Source organism: Ammospiza caudacuta, chromosome 1, assembly GCF_027887145.1.
Source record: "Ammospiza caudacuta isolate bAmmCau1 chromosome 1, bAmmCau1.pri, whole genome shotgun sequence".
In the NCBI taxonomy this organism is placed as follows: domain Eukaryota; kingdom Metazoa; phylum Chordata; class Aves; order Passeriformes; family Passerellidae; genus Ammospiza; species Ammospiza caudacuta.
Genome location: NC_080593.1, coordinates 120,617,490 through 120,640,909, shown reverse-complemented (window position 1 = coordinate 120,640,909; position 23,420 = coordinate 120,617,490). Strand labels below are relative to the sequence as shown.

The following is a 23,420-nucleotide window of genomic DNA, read 5'->3' as shown; positions in this document are numbered from 1 at the left end:
AGCTACCTTAGGTACCTTAGCCCAGGAGAAGGCTTACTGCTGTGAATACCCCAGTACTCAAGACACTGACACCTTACTAGCTTTAAGTAGGAAAGCTGAGACTGTCTTCATCACATCTGCATTTCTTAACACTGTGTTTGGTTAGTTCACCTTTCAAGATGCTGTACTTTCAACCCCCATTCTCAAGACATCCAGCCTGTGCACATGTTGAATGAAAAATTTCAATGTTCAAAAGAGGCAGTGTCATGATGCCATGGATTAGACACTTTGCACTGTAATGCCCAACTCTCCTAAAGAATATAATCTCATATTTGTTCTGCATTGCTTATTAAGGACCTGACCTTCTCCTGTGAATGTTGCTGTAACACCCCAAAAAGGATACTTGTTTTACTCTCAGTTAGGAAAAAAACCCACCATAAACCTGAGCAATAGATGTGGAAGCTGGTTTTTGCATTAATTTCTCCCCCCTGGAAGTTGGAACATAAAGAGGGAGCATATGTGTTTTTTTCCTTTCTCCTCATATTGTAAAGCCTGAGAAGCAAAGGGGTTGCTCACCTTCCTGTAACTGTTTCTCATTACAGAGCTCCCTTAGGCTCCCAGAAAGAGATTCCTTCAAATCAAAGTGGGAGCAGTAGAAACTTGAATAAATAATTGCATACTGTAACTCTGAGAGCAGGATAATAAAATTTTGGCAAACTTCAGCAGAATCTGACTAGTTAATTAGAAAATGATTGATTCTGATGAGAAACTAAGCTGAGGGGGTTGAAAGGATGACTCAAAAAAGAGAGAGTGTAGTGACACCCAGTTTCATGAGCACAGGCTGGGTTTGGCTGCCTGTCAGGTCTTAGGGCTCTTCCATCGGCAGCTGCTTCACTGCCCATCTGCATGGGGTGGAAGAGACACCCGAGTGGATAACAAGTAATAGATATGTTTAACATTAATTTATCATATTTCCACCCTGCAAAAAACCCTCAAGTTATTCCCTCATGAAGAAGTGGATCAATAATGACACTCCTCAGAAATGCCCAGTCCCTACAATAGCAGCACAAGTCAGTTGTGGCTGCAAGCTGTCAGGCAGCCCCACTGCCTGAAGAGAACCATGTATTTGAAGTTGTGCAATTTTTAAGTCTCCATGTCAATTCTCCCCATCCTTCTCTCACCCCCAGCCTTCCAGGTTGAAATTCAATGTACAGGGGATTTATGTTCTGTTTCTTAAATATGAGCCTTTAAGCACAATGTTGATTATATGCTCTGGAGAAAATGGAAGACAGTGCACAAAAAAAAAACCAAAAAAAAACCCCAAAACCCTCAGTAGGGCAAAATAAGCTGCAAACAAACCCCAGATATAGTCCTGTTGCCATCTTACCACAATATGCCTGACAAACAACAGAAATACAAGCAGGAGTGTCAACAGAGATGTATGAATTGCTATAATTACAAAGACTGCACTTTGGATTTCTTCATTTTTGAGTCAGAAAACCAGAGCTAGTTTAAAGACACATCTCCTTTGAATCTGTTTTGGTTTGAGCAGTAAATTAATACCAACCTGCTACATTACTCACACATTCTGTTCCTCAAGGGGGAAATAAAGATGGAACCAGGATCTTTTCAAGATATTACAGTTTTGTTATGTTACTCAGTGTTGTGCAAAATTCAGTTTTCAACCTGAGTTATGATGTGGCCTGATAGTATTCTCTACCATTGTCATTATTATAAGAATAAGAAAAGTCAATAAAAATAAAACTGATATAATTTTTGCTGTTGAATTGAGAAGAATACATGTACTTGGATTTCAGACCTCTTTCTCTACCCTGGAAAGTTGGTCTATTAGAGATGAGGTATATTTCAGAGGGCCAAAAGTTACATTCTCTTGGCATGTCAGGATTAGTCCCAATTAGTAAAACAGGAATTGCAGTGCAAAAGTCATTTGGGGAGCCCAATTTACCCCTGGTGTGATCCATGCACAACATAAATATTTGGAATAAATTCCCAGGAGAGTGCAAGCACAGAATAGGTTCTGCACAAATGGATTGTATGCCTGTTGCAGGATTTCCTTGCACAGAACAGACCATGTGTGGTAATAAGGCAAGGGGAACATAATCCCTCCAGTCCCAGGCTTCCTCCTCGCTGTGTCTGGTGGAGGGAGGTTTTCCACAGACTTGTGGTGTTCTGTGCTCATTTCAGCCATCCTATAAATTTACACTTGTATGGCAGAGTGATTTAGCCTTTTCTTCCAGCATACATCTCATAACCCAAAGAATTATAAGAAAAACTCCTCTTTGTTCAGTTCAAATGACCCTATCCTTCTGAAGGGCATTACCACAAAGAAGCTTGAAAAAATGATCCTGATGATCCTATTGCAAGGGCAATGTATTTTGGTGTCAGGGAAAGAATAAAGCAAATGCAAAGATACCCCTCCTTATTGCCTACTGATTTGGACAAAGGGAAAAGAACCAAGAAGAAAATAAACCAGCAGTGAAAGAACAGCAGTGAGTCATAAATAAAATTTCACTGATTTTATCTGCCAGCTTCTTAATTACTGTCCTTACCACTGATTTTTCCTGAGTGGATTTTGTCATTTACAGTCTGCTCTAACACCAGAGCAGTAGGGAAGGAAGTGGTGAGAGCTCTGCCTTTTGCCATGCTGAAGCCATAGAGGTCAGCAAGGTCCATCCCTTTTCAGAAAAGCACCAGAGACCAAAGGATACTTTCCTAAATGTGCATTTATAGAAACCTACACTGAAACATTTTGAAGGATCGTCCAGGAACTGGCTATATGTCTCTATGTATTTGAAGTATCTTAGAATGTGTCCCCAGTGATTTACTTGGACAGTGACAGTTGAGCTAAAACATAACCCCCAAAATTCATACAAGAATTTCAAGGACTACTGAAGGTTTTCCGTGCACATGGAAACCTCTTGATGACAAGAGCAAGGACTGCTCTTCTACCAGTACCTGAGCTATAAGGTTAATTCACACATTTTTACAGAAGTTGTAGTCCCTAAGAACATCTGAAACCTAGCATCTGGAGCTCCTCAGGAGGTATTCCTCAGGAGGTATTTTTGCCCCCCCTTTTTAAGGGGAAAAATAAAATAGTCCATATAATGCTTGGTGTAACAAATCCCTGAATTCTACCCAAATTGTCCAGGCTCTGCTACTGTATGAATGCCATTGCCTATAGTGAGTGAATAATGGATAATGAAAGTTTCATTCCACACATTTTACTTTTGTTCATGAATTGCCCAGTGGCAAATCACATTAGTCATAATCACTTGCTGAGTAATTTCCACAAATTAGTTTTGGTCTGTAACTCCATTGCCCACAGTACTTTGTTATTAATCATTATTATAAATGGATTCCTTCATAGGCTGGTTCTGTTAACGTTGAGGTGACAGAATATTGCTTTTTTTTTTCCCTGGTGGGGTGAACATAGCGTGTATATCTGCACTGCCAGTAAAAATAGCCAGCTGTAGGGATAAAAATTTTTCTGCTGTAAGTTCTGTAAAATTGCCTGAATGTGCATGTATTCAACCAATAAACTTAGCTACAGTAAAGAATAAATATAGAAGCCTAAATATAATGAGTCAGATCAGCTCAAAGCAGAAGGAGGGGGCTCTGGGCCAGACCACTCTTGTCTCAGCCAGGCTGAGTAGGGTTCCCTGTGCCTCCCCACCAGCCCCTCACTGTAGGACTACATCTCTCCAGAACAAGTTCTCAGAAACTCTTGTGCATCGTGCTGGGTATGCAATTATTTCTTAGGGCAATATGTGTCTGAGGTCAGAAGAAATGAGCAGGTGGGGAACAAGAGCCATGGCCTTTTTTGAGGCAGGAGATGGCAGTTTCTGGTTTTCACTGAGTGACAGAGGTAGTAGCAGCTGGCACATGCCATCGGTATGTGTACAGCAGGATCTCTGGTCCCCAGCATGTTCCTACATCATTTCTTTCAGTCTCTGTGGGGAAGAAAAATAAGACTCTGGTAATTGGGCTTCCTACCAGCAGCAGCACCCACATCCTTAGACACATTTGGCACAGACCTCATCCCAAAGCCCACTGGGGTAAATGTGAGTATGACAGGGGTAAATGTTGCTGGAGCTCCTGCCTTGGCTTTCATGCAAGATGTATAGTATGCAAGTATCCTATACATGTATGACAAGTATGTGGCATAGCAGTGCTGAGGAACATTTTCATAGGGCTGTGATGGACTAAAATGCAGCAAATACTTTGACAATTCAAGTGCAAACTCAGGGAATTACTTATTTTCCTAACTGTACATCACTGTCCAGCTTTTAGATTGGCTGCTGCTGTAATGCCATCACAGGTACCAGTCTTGAATTTAACATATTCTGTTGGGATCTTCACTGTTACAAATAATTTCTTTTTTTATATATATGGTACAAATCTTTAATTCTTAGTATTTAATGCCAGAAATATATTTTTACAGGTTCACTGTTCCACTCTAATAATTTCCAAATTATTACAGTAATCAAAAAATGAAAGAGAAACAGGTAGGATGATAGCACCACAGTAACATGAATATTACTGCCCATTCTCTGTTCCCCAGGACTCCTCTTGTCCATGTGCTGTCCCTCTGCTTTGTACACCTCTCCAATGACTGCCTATTTTTTCCTGCTCTTTCTTGTTCAGAAGACAATTTGAGGAGCCTGTTGCTGATTTATGAGCCATTTCATGGTTTTAATTCTGTTGAACCTGAATGACAGAAACAAATGTCACATTCCCAAGTGCTTTGCAAAGAAATGGGGATTTTCTTGGGTCCTCAGATGCAGCAGATTCTGTTTATCTGCTCTGGAATTTTCCTTTGTAAGCATTATTTTTGAAGTAGCACTTCATTTGAGCCTTGAGTGATAACTTCTACTCCATCAGTGGTCTACAAGCACTTTTTATCACATAACGCCTGACTGGGATCGGGACTGTTTGTATAGGTAGCTAAGAAGCAACTGCTCTGTGAACATTCCTGGCATAATAGAGTTAGACCACTCATTCTTCAGTGGTTTTTATAAAAGAAATTCCTGGGCACAGCCAGGCACTTCTTCAACTTTGGGAGGAGCCAGCCTAGCAGGCCTTGAAGCCAGAACTCCATTCCCTTTTGTTTGTTTTCTAGCCCGTACAGCAGCTGCTTATCCATTGTAATCCCTGAATTGATCCTGTCATTGCAGTTCAGGGAATCAGAAAAAATGTCTCATAGAGGAAAAGGATCACTTGGCTATAAATCTGATAGTTTACACCTCCATAGGAAAATGCTTTAAAAGGCTTCAGAGGACAAAAGCCTGTTTGAAAATGCAGTAAGAAAACCAGTCAGCCCAAGTGGAAAGCCCAGTTTGCAAAAGGAAAGAACTAGCTCAGCAGCCAGGGCTGCCTGCATTTTACTTTGCACCTACAGCAAATGATGCTTTAGGTACTTTAGTTTTCAGTCTAGATTTTACCCTAGCTCATGGTTAGTGTTCCAGTCAGATATTAGAATATTTCACATACACAAGGAACATCAGCTGACAACAGAAGGTGTTCATTGATATATCAAAATACATGTTTGGAAACCACTTGCCAGGCTCAGAAGGAAAATGTCATTGCAGAAAAAATTTAGTGTGAAAATACAAGATAGAGAAGAATAGCCCAGGTAGTGAAAGCCTTGTTCTCACAAGACACAGAAAGCATGGGCTTTCTGAGATGGAAGGAATCTGCTTCCTCTGGGGAAGCCTGAGCCTGAGCTCAACAAAGGCATCAGCACACTCCCAGTGGAAGCAGAATCAAATCCAGGGCTTACTGTTCCATTTCCCAGGCAGTGCAGCAATAACTGCAATGTGAACTAAGCTATAAATAGCTTAACAATAAACAAAAGAAGGGTTTGGTCATTTTTTTAATGAGTCTGTTAAAGACTTTTTCACATCTTTCAAATATACTTAGCCCTGTGGCATCTGTACTTGTAAGAACAGATACTCAGTTACTATATAATTGGGTATGAGTTTTATCTCAGTGACTCTCTTGAGGAATAGCCTACAGGTTCTTTTCAATGTATAGCCCTGTGTAAAATTATACCAGTGTAAATAGAGTGAGAAGACCATTACTTCATTATAGTTCCACAAAGATTTGCAAAACTCTAAACTTCAATCTGTGCATTGTTCTTGTTCTGCTCCTGCCACTGTTATGGTTGCTGCAATCCCATGAATCATTCCCGATTTATTGGCACAATTACTCTTACCAGCCTCACTGAAAAGCAAATAAATACTGAAAAGTTAGAGCCAGTAAAATGTCTAGTGCACTCAATCAGAAACCTAAATTACTGTGCACTGGGACTGCCTTGTAACTCCTTTTAGAAAGCCCAGGGAATTCCACACTGGATTGCCACTGGACCATTTTGCAGCACATAAAGGACAGCTGAAGCTGATTGGCAATCAGAACTGTCAATTAAGTTCCTTAATTGGCAGGAGAAAGTGAGAATGAAATCAGTCCTGGTCCTGAAAACATTTGCAAGGGTGAAGACATTTGAGAGGAGCAGCTCTGCACTTCCCAGGTGAACCACAGCACTGCTGGAATTATGCAGCAGTGTCAGAGTGAACAGGAGTCATTCCTGCATGCTTCTTTCTTTTCAGATGTACCAACAGAAGTCTAAAATTCTGTTGCACACTGTACATGTGTGTGTGAGGGGTGTTTGTGTGCATACATGTAAGTGGCTGTGTTTCCCATGTATTATGGGATAAAAACTCAGGTGGTCAGACCTCTGATGATACCAGTAAGACTAAAGCAGTTTCTACTTCTACTCTCTGCCTTCTACAATAGGATTTATAATTGAAAACATATCTAACGGCTTTCATGACTGCTTAGGGTATTTATGCACCTATACATGAGTACATGGATATAAATGGGAAACCCACATTTCCTGAAAGAGCCCATGAGCAAACAGCACCCCTGTTTTCATTATTGACTGCATGTTCCTTTTTGCAAGAGACTCAGAAATGCCAAGCCATTTCAACTGACAGCACCATAATAATAATTATACTCTGAACTTTACAGTTGACAGCATTTCTGAAAGAAATCCATTCATGGTGATGTCAAGGACAAGGCCATCTTTAGCAGATGTATTGCTGGACACAACTCAGTAGGAATAAAAACTGGAATTGCTAGGTAATAAAACATATAACAAAATTACTGTCTCATGGGTAATAGCACAGATAAATCAGAAACTATTTTCTCCAGATACTAAATGTAAGTTATGGCAAAGTTATTGTAGTTATTTTCATGACAAACATCAATCATCTGTTTGATTGATACATAATTGCAGACCTGATGAGAGCACTAAGCATCTTCCTTTCAGGCTAAATGGAAGAAGAAATTAAACATCTGCTTATGAAAAGGTAGTGAGTGACAACTGGAGGCTACTGCCCAAGAAAATGGCTTTAATTTCAAAGACCAGCCTAAACCCCATGGGTTAAAAAAGCTGGGGATTTATTTCAGTGACTTGTATAAAAAAAAAAAAAAGACTGTAGGATTTATGCAGCCATGAGAGTGTTTGTGGGGAAGAACAGTGAGACTCTTTTCTTCCCAGGCTTCCTTTCCATGGGCATGGAATGAGCTGGAGGAAAACTGAACTAGTGAATAAAAATCTTCCTGTTCTGCTTTCTGTCTTGGCAGAGCAAAAGAGTTTTCAGTACACCATTTGTGAAAGTGTTTGTATTCTTGGAAAATTATTTGCATAATTTTAACTTTGGAAGAAATTCTGAATCCTATTAGTTAAGCACCCAAATCTATTTAAAATATTTGTCCTTTTTTGCTTTGTGCTGACTTTTCCTCACTGTACTGACCAAAACCTAGAGACATGAGTAATGAGTTCAGGGTTGCTATACCTTGGAGGGTGTCCAGGTAAGAGCTGATAGATTTATTTGAGCTGTTTTTAACACCTCAGTTTAAAGAGAAACTGCCTACAAAGAAACCTGGCTTTCTTAAGAAAATATTGAACCACAGGGACTTTAATGGGACAAGTGAGGTTGAGAAAAGAACAGACAACTACTTTTTATGTAGTTAAAATTAATAATCTCTAGCACAGTCTTTGTTAAATAAAGCAATAATGTGTTTAAATGCTTTGGAAAAAGAGACCTGCCTGTGTGCTCTTGCATAAAATTTTTTTCCTCATAGAAAGCAACAGGATGCCTATGCTTCCGGTGAGATTCTGGGAAAGAGCATTCCCTGTGCATCTGGGGAGCCACCACTGTCCCTGAGAACACTCATGTGTACTCCCGGTCACACTTGAGTGGCAGGTGCTGAGTAATTGGTCTCCTGGTCCCAACTCTGAACTTGCTGAAAAATTTTGCCTGGGCTCTGCATATTATCCAGAGGCTTTAAACATCCCAACACCTTTTAAAGGCAACCTGCTGCTTGAAAGACAAGAAAAGATGTGCAAATAAGAGTGTTCTGTAAAGGAAATGAGAATATTTAGGTTTGCAGACATGCTCTAAAGCATATTGCTTTTCCTCTAGCCTCAAGATACCAGGTGAATTTTGAGGGTCCGGTATTTGGCTGTACACTCAGGGAGTTTTGTAGGATTTCTGCATCAGTTTTTTGTGCAGCTGGAGAATCTTCATTCCACCTAGCAAATCCTACCAGCCATACAGCAAATAGAAATCTTTTGGCACTGACTGGTACTCTATAATACTGTATAAAGGCTCATGTGTAGTGTGTGGGGGTGACAATACCCCATCACAAAGAGGGCAGAGGATGGGACAGCAATTTATTTCACTGCCACTCACTAACCAGCAGAGCCCAGCATGGAAATCCAAGGCATATTTGTGAGAGAAATGATGTTGAAATAAGAGTGATGACTTCAATAAGACCCTCAGTATCCATGGGAGATGCAATGATGAAGTACCCTGAAGATCACAGTGAGTAGAAGATAGTTGCACTTGCTCAGTCCAAATATGTCTGCTCTGAAATCCATCTTCTGTTTGTCAGTTTTTATGTGCTTGTCACACCAAGGACAAGCTGACAGCTGCAATATATATAAAATGTCTGCTGGAGAGACATGTTCCGTGTTAAATGCTTTGTAAGGCAAAATCCAGCCAGTGACTGGAGTGGTATTCTGGACAGCACAGGTAACATCTCCCAGAGAATCACTGGCTGCTTTGTTTACATTGGAAAGGATGAGAAGTGGGAGTCAAAGGAGCCAAATTACCCAAACAGGGAACTGAGTTGAAGCAGAATGACTTGCACTCTAAATATGGGATTTTTTTTGTCTCACTTCCAGGACAATGCCAGGAGTGAAATATTGCATTTTCACCGAAGGAGGATAGTGGCAATATGCCACAGATTTCATTAGTTAAAAGAAGATCGCTTCTGCTTTTGATATTCACTTACAGGCAGTAATGTGAGGGACCATTAGAATACCTCAGATCTTAAAAAGTCTGGTGATGTTATAACTATCAGTGTCAATATTGGTTGGTTTATCACCTCCGTGATGATGGAGAGTTTCACCATAATAAATCCTGAGTAACTGTCAAGAACAAAGACATATTTCAGGTGTATATCAGTTGTGATTTGTTGGGGTTTTTTTTCTATTTCAGTTTCATGTGCTTAGAAATTGCAGTTGGCCAGGAGACACTTCAGTTGTTCTTAGCTTGTATGTAACAATTTGTTTTCATTTTTATGAAGATGGCTCAAGCTGAGCTGATTGATAGACTGTTACTCTAGGAGCAACAAAATTACCCTTTCTGATGTATATTTTTTAGGAATAAATCTTAAAAGTCAAATACACATATGGCATGCTCTTTGTAAAAGTCAAACACACATATTAACCATGAGTGAAATTACCCATGTTGAAATAGGGGGGAATTTCACTGGGTGCCTATAATTTATCAAAATATGAAAGCCAGATAAACTAACAAACATAGGGTGTTAGTGCAGTGAGATGATCTTTATTTGTAAGCAGCATTTAGCACCATTTAACTCATGACTTTGGCTTCTACTGACCATCTGTCATAGCTGCTGTCAGCTTCACAAGCCTCGTGAACTTTGCCAGTCCTGTGTTAGACTTCAAAAGATGCTGCACCCAGCCACCAGTGTGACTTGGATCCAGAGACCATATTGTGGGAGCATGAAACAAAGAGTGGTTTTGGCAAGAACAAGAAGAGGCTGGCCCTGTGTTTCAGATCAGCTCCTTCCAAAGAAGCAGGCATTTAATTGGATTGACTGAGCTGAGGTCACCATTGCTTGAGGAGGTAGCACCAGATTCAGCATCAGATGCCCTCCTAGGATACTCTTACTCAGGGCCATGGTGAGAACTAAACCTGTCCCCCTGAAATCTCCCTGTTGCAAGACTGTACTCCTCTTGCAAATGAGGTCCATAGCAAGACCAGGTAAATACATTTGATATTTTCAAATATCTTCTATGGCATAAAAAAAGTGAGAAGATTTTAAAGTATAAACTATAAAAATCTTTTGAGATACCTGGAAATCAGTGGACACTCATGAGTTGTATCAACAGGTTCATTAGTGCAGCCTGGCACAGCTGATTGCAACAAAACAGAAAAGACAAGACAAAAGACCAAAATATATTTATCAAGTATTAATCCTTTTTAGATTCTCTTTAAGAAATGTGTGGACATGGAGTCAGTATCAGTTTCCTTCCTTGTATTCAGCTCACAAATGTATTTTTGAGGCCTGTGGATCTTGGCATGCCTCTCTGTCATGTTGATACAGAGAATGTTGCTGAAACTCACATTTTTAATCTTCTATGAATATCCAGAAGCTCTGGAAAGAGTTTTGTTGACTTGTGTTCTTCCCACTGTCCTCACCCTGGCTGAGGAGGAACTGTGCTCACCTCTGTTAAGGAGTATGTGCTAGTACAGCATCTTATTACAGGGTGCAGAACACTGGGTTTCAAATCCCTTTGAAAAAGGGATTTGCAAATTTTCTTGTTTTTTTGAAAATTCATGCCCTAAAATTTTCAAGTGTATTTCAGATTTGGCAACAAAAGGAAGTAAAATGGACAAGAAAAATCCCTTACATATGTGCAGATACAGACAGTGCAATAACAATAGTGGTTCAGTAGCTATCATTTTTTACAAGATTGTAATAATCTGATTATCTTAGTCTTGTTATTTTGACATTTAGTATTAAATTATTGTGTATTCATTGTCTTGATGGCCTGCTGTTGACCTCTGATCAGCTTATTATCAAGAATAAAGCTGGAGTATATTTTGCAAACAACACTGGTATGTGCTATGCTTTTTATATCTCTTTAGCATCTTTTGTTGCTTTAGTGAACACAGAAAATGCCTTGCAAAATAAAAGACTCATGGACTGCACAGGAGTTGGGAATGTATAGTAGTCTGAGGAGGTGCATGAAGGTGGAAGTAGCCTTAATTTTGATCTGTTTGAGGAGGCATATTCTGAAGACTGTTTTCTGTTCCCACTGGCAAATCTCCCAGGAGAGTTGTGGTAAGCTGGACACAATCACCCTCAAAATCTGCTCCGTTAGCACAGGTGTCGGTCTGGACCAGCCGATGCAGCTCTGCTGTCTCTACCATGCCTAGAGGGTTGGCCCTACCTTCAAGCACGGCCTCTCCTGGGCTTCCCCACCTACACTGAATGCATGTGAATTACAGGTTGGTTCCTGCACTACAGGTGGACTTGTGGCAGCCCAGCAGCCCCTTCCACATCGTCGAAGGCGCCGTCGCTGACGTGCGAGTCCCGCAGAACGCCACGCGGAGCCTGCTGCCCTTCCTCCAGCAGGCAAACATCCCATACACGTAAGCCCATGCTCCGCTTCCCTGCCTCACTCCTGAGAGCTGGCCTTGGGGCAGGTCTGCACCTACCACAGCCAAGAGTGCTCGAAAATACCTTCCACATCACAGCCATTAGGCTGGCAGACGGCACGGCATTGCCCAGAAAACAACCGCTTTAATGACAGAGCAGCAAATCTCCCACAGGCAGCAGCTTTAATTAAATGTCCTCCTCTGGAGTCAAGCTGAAGTGTTTCCAATATACGTGAAATCACATCTGTTAAGAGAGGGTTGGTAATTACTAATTCTGCAGCCTGCTCTGCCTCTTTCTTTATTTAGCACAAGCAAGGTTTATTTACAAGTGAGCTGCAAATGCAGAGGCGAAACTTCTGCATCAATTATACAAGAACTACTTTTATTATTCTCCATTCCTAGTGACCAATGCAAGTCATACAGAACAAATGCAGTACATTTAGTTTCACATATTATTTATAATGCTCCTTAAAACAATTCAAGGTAATTTTGGAGTATATTTATCCTTTCATATTTATCCATATGATGTACTGGACAAGAGTAATGATCTTGTTTTAAAGCCTTCTCAATGGCATGCCTAAGCATCTGAATAATAAGCTCATGAGTTGTCAAACATTTGAGAATTAACACCTACATTAGGTTATCTATACTTCTTTCTCAGTGATAAAAGGATGGTGTAAATCATAATGTAGATGTATTTATGTATACGTATGTATAGTACTCATCACAATCCCATTTTTATTATAACAATGCTCTCTTCTTAACTAGTTGTTCTAAAAATACAGAAACAAACATAAGGAAATTAAGTACACAAGCTCCATAGCTGCAGTTCAGAGTGACTTTCATGTGGGTTCAGCACTGCTTTGGTTTTGTTTATGTTTAAAACTGAGATGGGGCTTTTTCTAATTGTTCTCCTGTGCTTATAAAAAAATGTTCCCTAATTACTGTGACCCAGCAGTTGTATTCATGTCTGCTGCTGTTCCTGCTCACAGTAATCACCTTCAATGAAATGACAGAAGGACATTTTATATGTGTTATAAACACTCTCTGTACTTGAAGACCTCTGCTTGGGTTGCAAAGCAATGTGCAAGCACAAGATCTGCCAGAGCAAAAGGTCTCTGCAGTTTACCTCAAAAAACATGCTGCAAACACTGGATTAATCTTCCACAGAGAAAATCTCTCTGACTTTTGGCGCACAAGTTACGTGCACTTGGAAGGAAGCTGAGCCACATTTTACCCGGTCCAGACTTGTCCTTTGCTCTCCCTCTTATTCTCCTCGCTGCCTGTTTTGGATGGTCCCAGCCATTAGGAACAAAACCCTGCAAAGCATGTGCTTGTCCTGACAAGCCTCCTGAGATCTGTAACTCCACAAAAGCCAGGAGGATTCACCACGAGAGCAATAACAGCCACGGTCAGGGAGCAGCAGGAGCAGGCTGCCCAAGCCCAGCCATGCCCACAGCACAGCTTGGGTGGGGACCACAGCCCTGAGCTGAAGTGCAGCTCCACAGCCAAGATTTTGTACAGCTCCTTTTCACATAGCTGATTTTCAGTTTTTCTAAAAATTATTTTTTCTCCACACACACACAATGGAGTCAAATTTCTACATCCCTTTTGGAACTGGAAAAGTCTGAGCCAAACTCCAGGTAAAATTTCAGCTTGATGCAGTGATGCTTACCTGAATTATGACACATTTACAAAATCAGGAAGCATTTCAACATCCCTAATAATGACCAGGCCTTGCCTGTAAAACAGGCTTATCTCTCTTAGGGTTTGGCTTCCTGACAAGATGGCCATGAAAACAAGCCAGGCATCAGATAAACTCTCTGCACCAAGTTGCCTCAGTTGTTAGTTGTTTTGGTAAAGAAGCCCCTTACATTGCACTCAGACCTGAGGGACTTAAAAGCCTTTGTGTTATAAGCACACACAGTACACAGTCATTTAAAAGTAAAGAAAAATTATTAAACCTCATTTAGAGTACAGATGCATAAGTTAACAGAATGAGCTTGACTCTGGTAGGTGCTTACACTAATCAGAATTCTGAGAGGCAGTCCAGCATTTTTTTTAACTATTAGATGCCCTAATGGCTTGAATAAAATCACTCCTTTAATCAACTTTACAGTACTGGTCTTATAGCATACACAGCACCTTGCTAGTCAAGACTATAATCCTTTAGTTTGCTTAATGAATATTGTTGATGTAGAACAATCAAATTCCTAATTATACAACTACTTCACTCATACATTGGAAGATGGGAATAACCTTTACTTTGATTCTCTATGCAGATAGACCTATTACCTTTGAGGCATCTGCTGCACAGCTGAGTTAGGAGCAGAGTAAATGCCATTTCTTTCCATCTTTTTCCAATCACAGAAGCTAATGCCTATAAAAATGTAAAAGGTTGAATGTGGCTGTCTTTTTATGGGAATGGTGAATTAGTGGCATGGTGATTACACATTGCCATGCTTTAGGAGAAGAGGCCATACAAGGATAACTCAGTTTTACAGTAATGTTGTTACAGATATCTGTGACAGTATTCCCAGCTTCTGCTACTCTCTGGTGGGATGGATGCATGCTTCAGCTGCTTCATTATAATTATTTTTAGATGTTTTCTATATTATAATTTTGTATTTGTGTTTTTTTATTTTTGCCATAAAACAGAAAAGTTTCAGCTTACACAACTCTTCCTGCATTTTAGTCCTAATGTGAAGAAACTCTCACTTTTTATGTTAAATTTCACTTAGCATTTTTCATATTTTTCCTGCGTTATTTTAACAAAACTGGCAAACAACTACAGCAGAGTAAATAATGTAAACAACAAAGCCCACTTCAGATTTTTTGCTTGCTGTTTTTTCTTGTTTCAGACAGAACGATAACGGTACCAAGTTTGTAATTTTTTTTTGCCTCTACAATTTGTAGATATATGTAATGTTCCATGACACTCCCAAGAGAAAGTGTGTCCATGTTTTCCTAAGCTTACAAAGATTTTTGAAATGGTTTGAAATCAGTTTTTGAAGATCCATGATCACATCGTATAATTGGATTATAAAAGAAGACAGTAAATGTTGCCCCATAAACAAATGAAAGTGGGTGCTTCTTCACATTGGCTACATTGTTTATATCATTCAGGTTCAGTCATTTAACAAGCTTATTGTGTTTTTGAAGGCACTGTTACATTTCAAAGCAGCTGGAGTATTTATTTGGCAGCTTTTATTCAAGTGAGCCTGAAGCACTCTATTGTCAAAATGTAACAGATGAAGTAAAGTCAGGATGGTTTAACTTCTGCTGTATTTCTTCTAAACGTGATTGTTGTTCTGATTTAGCTTGTGTGTTCTTCTAGTTTTTCAATAATACTACTATCTTTTTTTAGGATTCTCATATCAGACCTACAGCAAGCAATAGAAAACCAAACTGCTGGGAGGTCCCGTAGGAGTCGAAGGTCCCTCCCTGGGTATAACTATGAAGTGTACCACTCCCTGGAAGAGGTGAATTACAATTCATATTGTGCCTCTTACCTACTACAATGTTGTGTTTAGTAAGGCTGAGGTTTCATTCTCTCTACAAGTTCTGGTTACCTGTCCATCTTCAGGAGTGTTCCATGTGTTTCTTCTTCAAAAATAGGCACTTCCTTGGAAAAAAAAATCTATTTAATATTTGTATTTTTGTATTCAAGGCTTATCTTTACATGTAACTGTCTTTCAGAGTATCTGAGTTTTGCTTTAAAAGTAGGTCTTTTACTCTGATTGAATAAGAGATTTCAATGAGTTATTGATCACACTAAGTCACTTAATTAAGCAATACAAGTAAATGCTTAAGTATTTGCACAGGAGCGACAAGTATGTAAAAACACTCAGATACAAACTCATTTCTGAGGAATACTATCCTGGATGATGGCTGGGTAAATAATTTCTGTTGATTTTAGTGTGCTCACCCACACAGTTTCAGTCTGCACCTAAACAAAGTCACTAGGCTGACCATGGAGAGCACTGCATGACAAGATCTGGTACCCACTAAACAAATACTGCAGGTAGCACTGAGTCCTGCATGGAAATCTGTTTGCCTTTGTGTTTTGGCAGGAAGAAACATGGATCTTCCTTTTTCATGCCATTAATATTTAGTGGCAATGGTGGATTAGCCACATCCCCATATTTTCAATGGAGAGTTTATGTATTCCAGTAATACCCAACAATGAAATGGAAAAAAAATCCTATGTGAAGGCTGCATCCAGCCTCTGGCTACAGACCTATGAGTGCCAAATTGGTTAAAGTGTTAAAACAAAAACAAACAAGACAAAAATAAAATCTACAGGAAAATAAAAAAATAGAGAGAGGACAGAAAGCTGACCCAAATAAATGTATTGCAGTTTCTTCCCATGAAATGCAAAGATTGAAGCAATGATTTTATTTTTCTGTTTGCAGATCGAGGACTGGATGCTTTATCTGAATAGGACTTATTCAGATCTTGTTCACATGTTCTCTGTTGGAAAATCCTATGAAGGGAGACCACTGTATGTACTCAAGGTAAAGATTAAACAGTCATTAATGAGACTAAAATCTGGAATCAGGGACAGACACTTTTATTTTTGTTACAACATATACACCAGAGACACAGCTTAACAGTGTTTCCTAAGGATGAGTTGCTAAAATCTAAGTATCTCTCTGAATGTCATCTTTAATAAAAAATGGGAAAAAACCTGGAAAATTAATAGCCAAATCCTATTTACCTGGATTGGATATGCATGGAGAAAGATAACAGAACAAATTCAATTACCAGGATTTGGATTTAAGGGGATTGGAAAGCTTTTTGTTTATGGACAGCTAGGAGAGCAGTTATGCTGGGGAGGGATCCCAGAGGACTGTGGAGCCCTTCTCAGCCACAAACGCTGCTTCTTTACCTACTGACAAAATTTCAGAGCTGTGTGCTCTCAACTCACATTATGGGGACCAAAAATTAGAGTGCGTCAGCAAGATGCAAAAAATCTTACTCTCAATGTATTTTCTTTTCGTCTCCTGTTGAAGAGTTCTGAAAATTTGATTCACTATCATGCAATTCATGTAGGGTCATTGTTCCTCATCATACTCCATGTGATAATCATTCCTCATAAAGAGGAACATACAGATCTCACTTCTGCTACAGTTTTTTTCCATAAGTCAGCCTCATTATCATGTCATACTTGCCTTACATTATCTTGGCCATACCTTTTAAAACAGTAAATTTGTGTTCCCTTATATGAGGAAATTCAAAATGGTTTAGCCTCTCTCATATTCTATTATTTTCTCATTGTTGTGTTTTCACTCAAGTGTTTCACTCTTGGTGTTTTGTGAATATTCACACTTCAAGTTAGGTAAAAGATCACGGCCCTACAAGAAAGCTGTCTGGATAGACTGTGGGATTCATGCAAGAGAGTGGATTGGCCCAGCCTTTTGCCAGTGGTTTGTGAAGGAAGTAAGTGTTTAAAATTTACAGTCATACAGTTCTTTCTGTTAAGTAAACTTTGCATTTTGCTGTAGCAGATCTAACACAATAATATGGAAAATAATTAGCTATTATACCTCTCTTTTTAAAAATTATTTGTGGAATACTTAAGTGCCTAATAAACAAAGCTGTTAGTGACAGCCAGACACAGCTATGCACAGGACAAAAATATGCCAGACACATACTGGCAGAGATGTGAAGTAGGATTTTATTCCAAGACCTAAAGTGTGAAAGTTTTCAGTAATTTTGGTAATTGCCCAGGTAAATCAGTGCCAGTGTGTACTGCTTCAGACCAGTTCAGCAGTATCTTTGTTTTAAGGACTTAGTTTAAAAGAGATATTTCTCTTTTGTGTAGTTCCATAGGAATAGAAGGCTAAAGTCACAGAATCACAAATTAGAGTCACAGAATTGTTTAGGTTTGAAAAGACCTTAAAGATCATCAAGTCCAATTGCTAACCTAACACTGCCAAGTCCTCCTCTGAGCTGTCACCCCAAGTGCCACATCTACACCTCTTTTAAATACCTCCAGGGATGGTGACAAGCATTTCACTGGACAGCCTGTTCCAGTATTTGACAATGCTGCTAGTGAAGAAATTTTTCCCAGTATCCAAGCCTCCCCTGGCTCAACTTAAGGCCATTTTCTCTTGTCCTATCACTTGATACTTGAGATGAGAGGCTGGCTCCCACCTGGCTACAGCCTCCTCTCAGGCAGTCGTAGAAAGCAATAAGGACCCTCCTGAGCCTCTTTTTCTCTAAAGACCCTTAGATCCCTCAGCTGCTCCTGATCACATTTGTTCTCCAGACCTTCACCAGCTTCAGTTCCCTTCTCTGGACTCACTCCAGAACCTCAAAGCCTTTTTTGTAGTGAGGGGCCCAAACTGAACACAGGATTCAAGGTATGGCTTCACCACTGAGTACAGGGGCACAATCACTGCCCTGGTCCTGCTGGTCACACTATTGGTGACAAAGGCCAGGTGTCATTGGCCTTCTTGCCACCTGGGCACACACTGGCTCATGTTCAGCTGCTGTCAAACAGCACCCCCAGCTCTTTTCCCAATTGGCATCTTTCCAACCACTCTTCCCCCAGCTGGGGTCTCTGTGACTCAAGTGCAGGATCTGGCACTTGGCCTTTCTGAACAGTTGGTCTCAATCTGTCAAGAATTCATCTACCATGCTTCCATGATGGCAACTATCATTGTTTTTTCTGCTGTGCAATGGCTTCCAGCTCCTGTTTGTTGCCCATCCTGTGTGTATTGGTGTAGATGTGCTCCAGTTGGGCTGCTGATCCGAATGCCCTCTGCAGGGAAGAAGCCCTAATTCCTACACAACCAGTTTTAGGCACTTCTGTGGTTTCTAATACATCAATACCCTTCCGTATTTGCTGCCATCTGAATCTCCATCCCCAGCCTACACCTGATGGCAGACTGAAGGACCTAGAGCAACACCCCTCAAACATCTGTGTGGTAGCCCCAAATTTATCAAGCCTGGTTTTATCCTCTTCCACCTTCAAATCCAGTTTAAAGTTCTTTCAATGAGACCTCTTAATTAAAGATCAAAGATTGTTATTCCACTTTGAGACAGGTACACCCTATCTCACTGGGAAGCCTGCTGTTGTGTAAATCAAAGCATGGTCAAAACCCCCAAAATTCTGCCAGTGACGCCAGTCGCAGACCAGAGATTGATCTACTGGCTTTTCTTCTTCATAGATGGGTGAAAAGCAAGTGATTCCAAAGTTTTTTTGATTCTATCTTATTGGGTTCATTCTCCCTTTATTTTTGATGTCTAGAGTTTAGTCTCTATACTTATCCATTTGCAGTTTCCAAATGAGAGGTGAAATCAAATGGAATTGGAATTTTGCTTCCAAATTGTCTGGTTCTGTTTTGGTTCTGGTTTGTTGGTTTTCTGGGGTTTGTTTTGTTTTGTTTTTCATTTGTTTCCTTTTGTTATTTTTTTTTTATATCAGCACGTAAACTCTTCTAATTTGGGATTCATTACAGATACATTATATGTTTACAGGATTTTGCTATTTCCCCTAGCCAACAAACTTTTGTTCAAGATGAGACATTAGCTGCACAATGGAGACTACCTTGCAATATAATTGGCAGAAGTCAAAAGTGTCTGAAAATACCCCCACAGGTGTGCTTTGATTACTTTGCATGCCATGTTTTTGCACAAAATTAGGGTTGCAGTACACTTTTACAAGCTTCTTCCTATAAGCACATAGTTTTCTCATTTTTATTCCCACCTATCTCAGTGTAATTCTACAATGTATTAATACTCCTCTGATTTTGTAAGAGTACACTTCTGTATCATCAACACCCTAATGCTGAGATGGTCATACAAGCATGTGTGGCCTTCCCTTGGGAATCCCAACAGTGCATGGGAAAGGTACAGAAATAATGAGGCCACTACAGTTTGGAAGAGCCTGTCACCAAAAATAGGCTAAATGAGATGCAGGAGCTGTTCTCTAAATTTTGGTATGCAGCAATTGTGTGTCATCTTGTTAAGACTTCTGTTAATGTGAAGATGAACTAACTTGCGATTTCTGAGCAGCTTTTCTAGCCAGGAGAACATGCTGTAAGGAGGAAAGCTGGGGCAGAAAGGCACTGGTGGGAAGCCTATTGTTTAAATTCCTCTTTCTTACCAAAGCTTCCCCATAAAGCAGCAAAATGTGGCAGTAGGGTAAAAAGTCACAAGACTTCTCTGCAGACCTTATAGCTCAATGTAGGCTATGGTTGTGTATATAAAAACCTTCTGTGGTTATTTAAGATCTTCGGAGTACTTATAAGGCCGCTTCTCTAATTATGTAAAAACATTTTCCTGGATTAAAAGTAGTCTCCACAGAACTCCTTCAGACTACAAGAATGTACCACCTTTGTCTGCCCATCCCTTCTCAGAGCAGTATTTCAATCCAGCATTAGAGCAAAAAGCATCAGGAAGAGAATACATTATGTTCATGATGTCCATCATCATATTAAAAACAACTGGCTAAGGAGGAGAGAGGAGATGATTAGATTGCTTGGTTTAGGGTATTACTGTTCTCATTGTATGAATTAGAAAATTTTAGTAAGAACTCTGGGAAAACTGAAGGTCTTTCTGTGCTTCAAACTCTGCAATTCTCTTTCCTGGCAAACTCCTCCCTTGAGCACCTCTGCAGCCTGGCAGCCCAGTTTTCCATCCTGCCTGGTACTTACGGGCAGTTCTGAGAAAGGGCTCTCAGCTTGGAAACAGATTTTTCCTGGCATGTTTTTCCATTCTAAGGAAAAGCACCAGAAGTCCATTGATTTAAGGCAAGCAAGAAGTAGTGCTGGATTTACATGCTGTTGGCTTCTTTTCTAACAGGAACAGCATACATGCATTCCTTTACTATGCAGGCAGCCTGAAATGCCTTAGCAAGCTTTCGCTTCACCCTGTGATCTCTGGCACTTATTTTTATTGAAGTATATCCATGTTCCTGTGTACAAGAAGGCTTTTCAGGCAATTTAGCTTAGGAAGAAAACCCTCTATGCATGAATGTCACTTAACATTCAGGCCTCAGACTGGGTGCCTCAAATTTAACCAAATACTCCAATTCAATTTGGGAATTCTCAGTATCTGGTCTGCACCTCTAGGAGTGGCAGTTTCTGGGTGACAGTGGATTTGCTGCAAGCAACAGGAGAGCACCTCCAAAGGGTGGAGGTACCACTGAGCAGCTGATCATGTGTTTTTCCTGGGCATGGCAGCAGCTCCCTGCTGTCTACAGAGAATCTGGAATTGTTCAGCTAAACTGGACCTGGCTCCCACCTACTTATAAATGCAAAACAGACTAAAGCAGATCAGACTTGGGAAGTGAGGAGGTAAGGCTGGAGCATGGGACGGCAAGAGGCTGCCTGCTGTGCAGGCTTGTTCTACATTTGGGCAATTACAATAATTAGACAAAAAGAAAATAATAACTAGAGAAAAATTTATAGAGAAGTTACCTATTTAAAAGAGAAAAAGAATGCACAGGATATTATGTGATAATATATTTCAAAGTACGAAAGCAGCCTACTCACATTTTGAGACAAACAAAAGGATAGCAAAGACAATGGTTTGGGGAGTTGTGGGTTTTGTGTAGTTTTCCGTGCGTTGTTTTGGTTTTTTTCCCCTGTAATCTACTCCAGAATGAGCTCTAGGCTTGGCTCTGTGTTCCATAGGCCTGATGTTAATAAGAACATCACTGTTTGTTTCTGTGGAAGGCGCCCCTAAAAGTCTGTAGTCTCTCAGCTAAAGATAATCAGATGTTCTGTCAGGATTAGCTGTACTGCTGGCCTCTGGCAAACTCCACCTCATTTTCACTGAATTTCAAGTCAAGAAAGAGGACACCCTGCACACACAGGACCAGAGTTTTAGGTACCTGCTAATGAGCCACAGAGAAGGGTCTGCACCTGTACTGTAGAGAAATAGCAGTGAGGTTACAGTGGAATCCCACCCAGTTCAAGCCTTACTCAGCTGGAAGGTGATGGAAAAGGGGCTCTGAAATTGGAAACATGACAAGACCTGTGGCGGAGTAGGGAAGCAAGACAAACTGTAAAAGGAAACAGAACTGATTACATGTGGGCTACTTTGAAGGCAACCTGCAAAGATAAATGAATCCAGATCTTGTGTCCACAGCAAGAGATTCAGAAGGAAAAAAAAAAAAAAAAAAGAAAGGTTCATTAGCCTAGAATTTTTAAAAGAGTACATGGGATCTAATACATTAATATATGTTAGTAAATATTATGAACTGAAAGATATTCTAATATGTGTAACTACTTTGTAGAAAGCAGTAGACTTTAGAAGCAAAATTCAGATATATAATGTATTCATCCAAAATTAAATAGCCCTCACAGAAACAAAGACATAATAGCTATAGCCATTTTGAAAAAATACAATTATATATGTACATATGTTAGGTAAGAACATTTAACTCCTATTCATTGTGAGCGGAGAAGTAGAATTCATCTATCAAATCATCCTGACCTCAAATTTAGGATTTTACCATTTCTTTAAAAATCTGAAATATGGTTCGCAGGCTGCTATTCAAATTAACATCAAAACTAGATTCTGTTACAGTTTTAGTGATAGCAGATGAGGATTCCCATTACATCTGGTTTGACTTTCTTCCCTCTAATAAATGCTGCCATTTGATCCATTTCAATGATGTATAACCTTGAGATGTCTTTCATACAATATTTTCAGAACACAGCATAGCTGAGATGTGACTTTGAGTTGTGTTATTCTTTATTTCTGATGCAGGAATTTGTATTTCAAGATTAGAAAATTCAAGAAATGTAATTAAAAATCTTCAAGAAGCATGCACTGATCGTTCTTCTTGACAAAATGCTTTAAGAATCCAGTGTCACCTGTAATGTCTGTTAAGATCAAATGCATCTCCCTAAAGAAGTGACCTCATCAGGGCCTCAAATGAAGGTGAAAATAGTCTCACACTTTGGAAATGCAGTGACCTTCACCACGTTCTTCTCCATCCTCAACAATGGTCACAATTATTTGAGTTCCCAAATTATTCAAGATAATGCATTTGGACTTCATCATGCTCCCAGGGAGCAAACATGCAGCCCCAGAAAAAGAAATTAAAGGTTTGAGAGCAGTTCTCAGAGGTATTTTGTTGTTTGTTGGTGGTTTTTTTTATGCTGACATTAGTATTGATTTATTCCAAAACCAGGCTAGAAACTCATCTTTTCAGTCCATAATAATGAGCCAAGAGAGACACACAGACTGTGCAAGAAGCAAAGTGGCAACATCTGCCCCCACTATTCCCAGCCTGAGACTGATTTATGAGTCACCTCGTGGGATGCATATGGGATGCATACTGCCAATTAGCCAGCCATTAGGCTTGTGGACCAGGCCCCAGAGAGCAGTCTTTACCAGGAATTTTGCAGCGTTCAAGACCTCAGATTCTTCCCCAAGAATGTTTATGAAGTGTTTGAGTGCAGCCAGCTAGAGGAGCAGCACAGAGCCAGAGCTCAGTCAGGACAGCAGGGCACTCAGATGCAGGGCCAAGCAGGAGACACAGACAGTGCTAAAAAGGGTTGGCTCTGCTTCTGCACTGCTCAGGCCATGTGCTCAGAAGGCAGTAAAGCTGTAAGTATTCTTACTTTAAGATCTGCTGAAAGCCACTGTAGCACTTTTACTCATTCTACAAAATTCCACAGTCCATGTCCTGATGGA

General features: G+C 40.0%; 1 protein-coding gene across 1 annotated transcript in view; it reads left to right on the top strand.

The window, feature by feature from the left end:
* The window catches only part of CPA6 (carboxypeptidase A6), an 81,344-nt gene that overhangs the window by 37,278 nt on the left and 20,646 nt on the right, over positions 1 to 23,420 (top strand). Inside the window, exons 3-6 of the mRNA XM_058812591.1 lie at positions 11,629 to 11,753; positions 15,127 to 15,241; positions 16,175 to 16,276; positions 17,097 to 17,201. Coding sequence (XP_058668574.1) covers positions 11,629 to 11,753; positions 15,127 to 15,241; positions 16,175 to 16,276; positions 17,097 to 17,201 — 447 coding nt within the window. The remainder of the gene's footprint in view (positions 1 to 11,628; positions 11,754 to 15,126; positions 15,242 to 16,174; positions 16,277 to 17,096; positions 17,202 to 23,420) is intronic.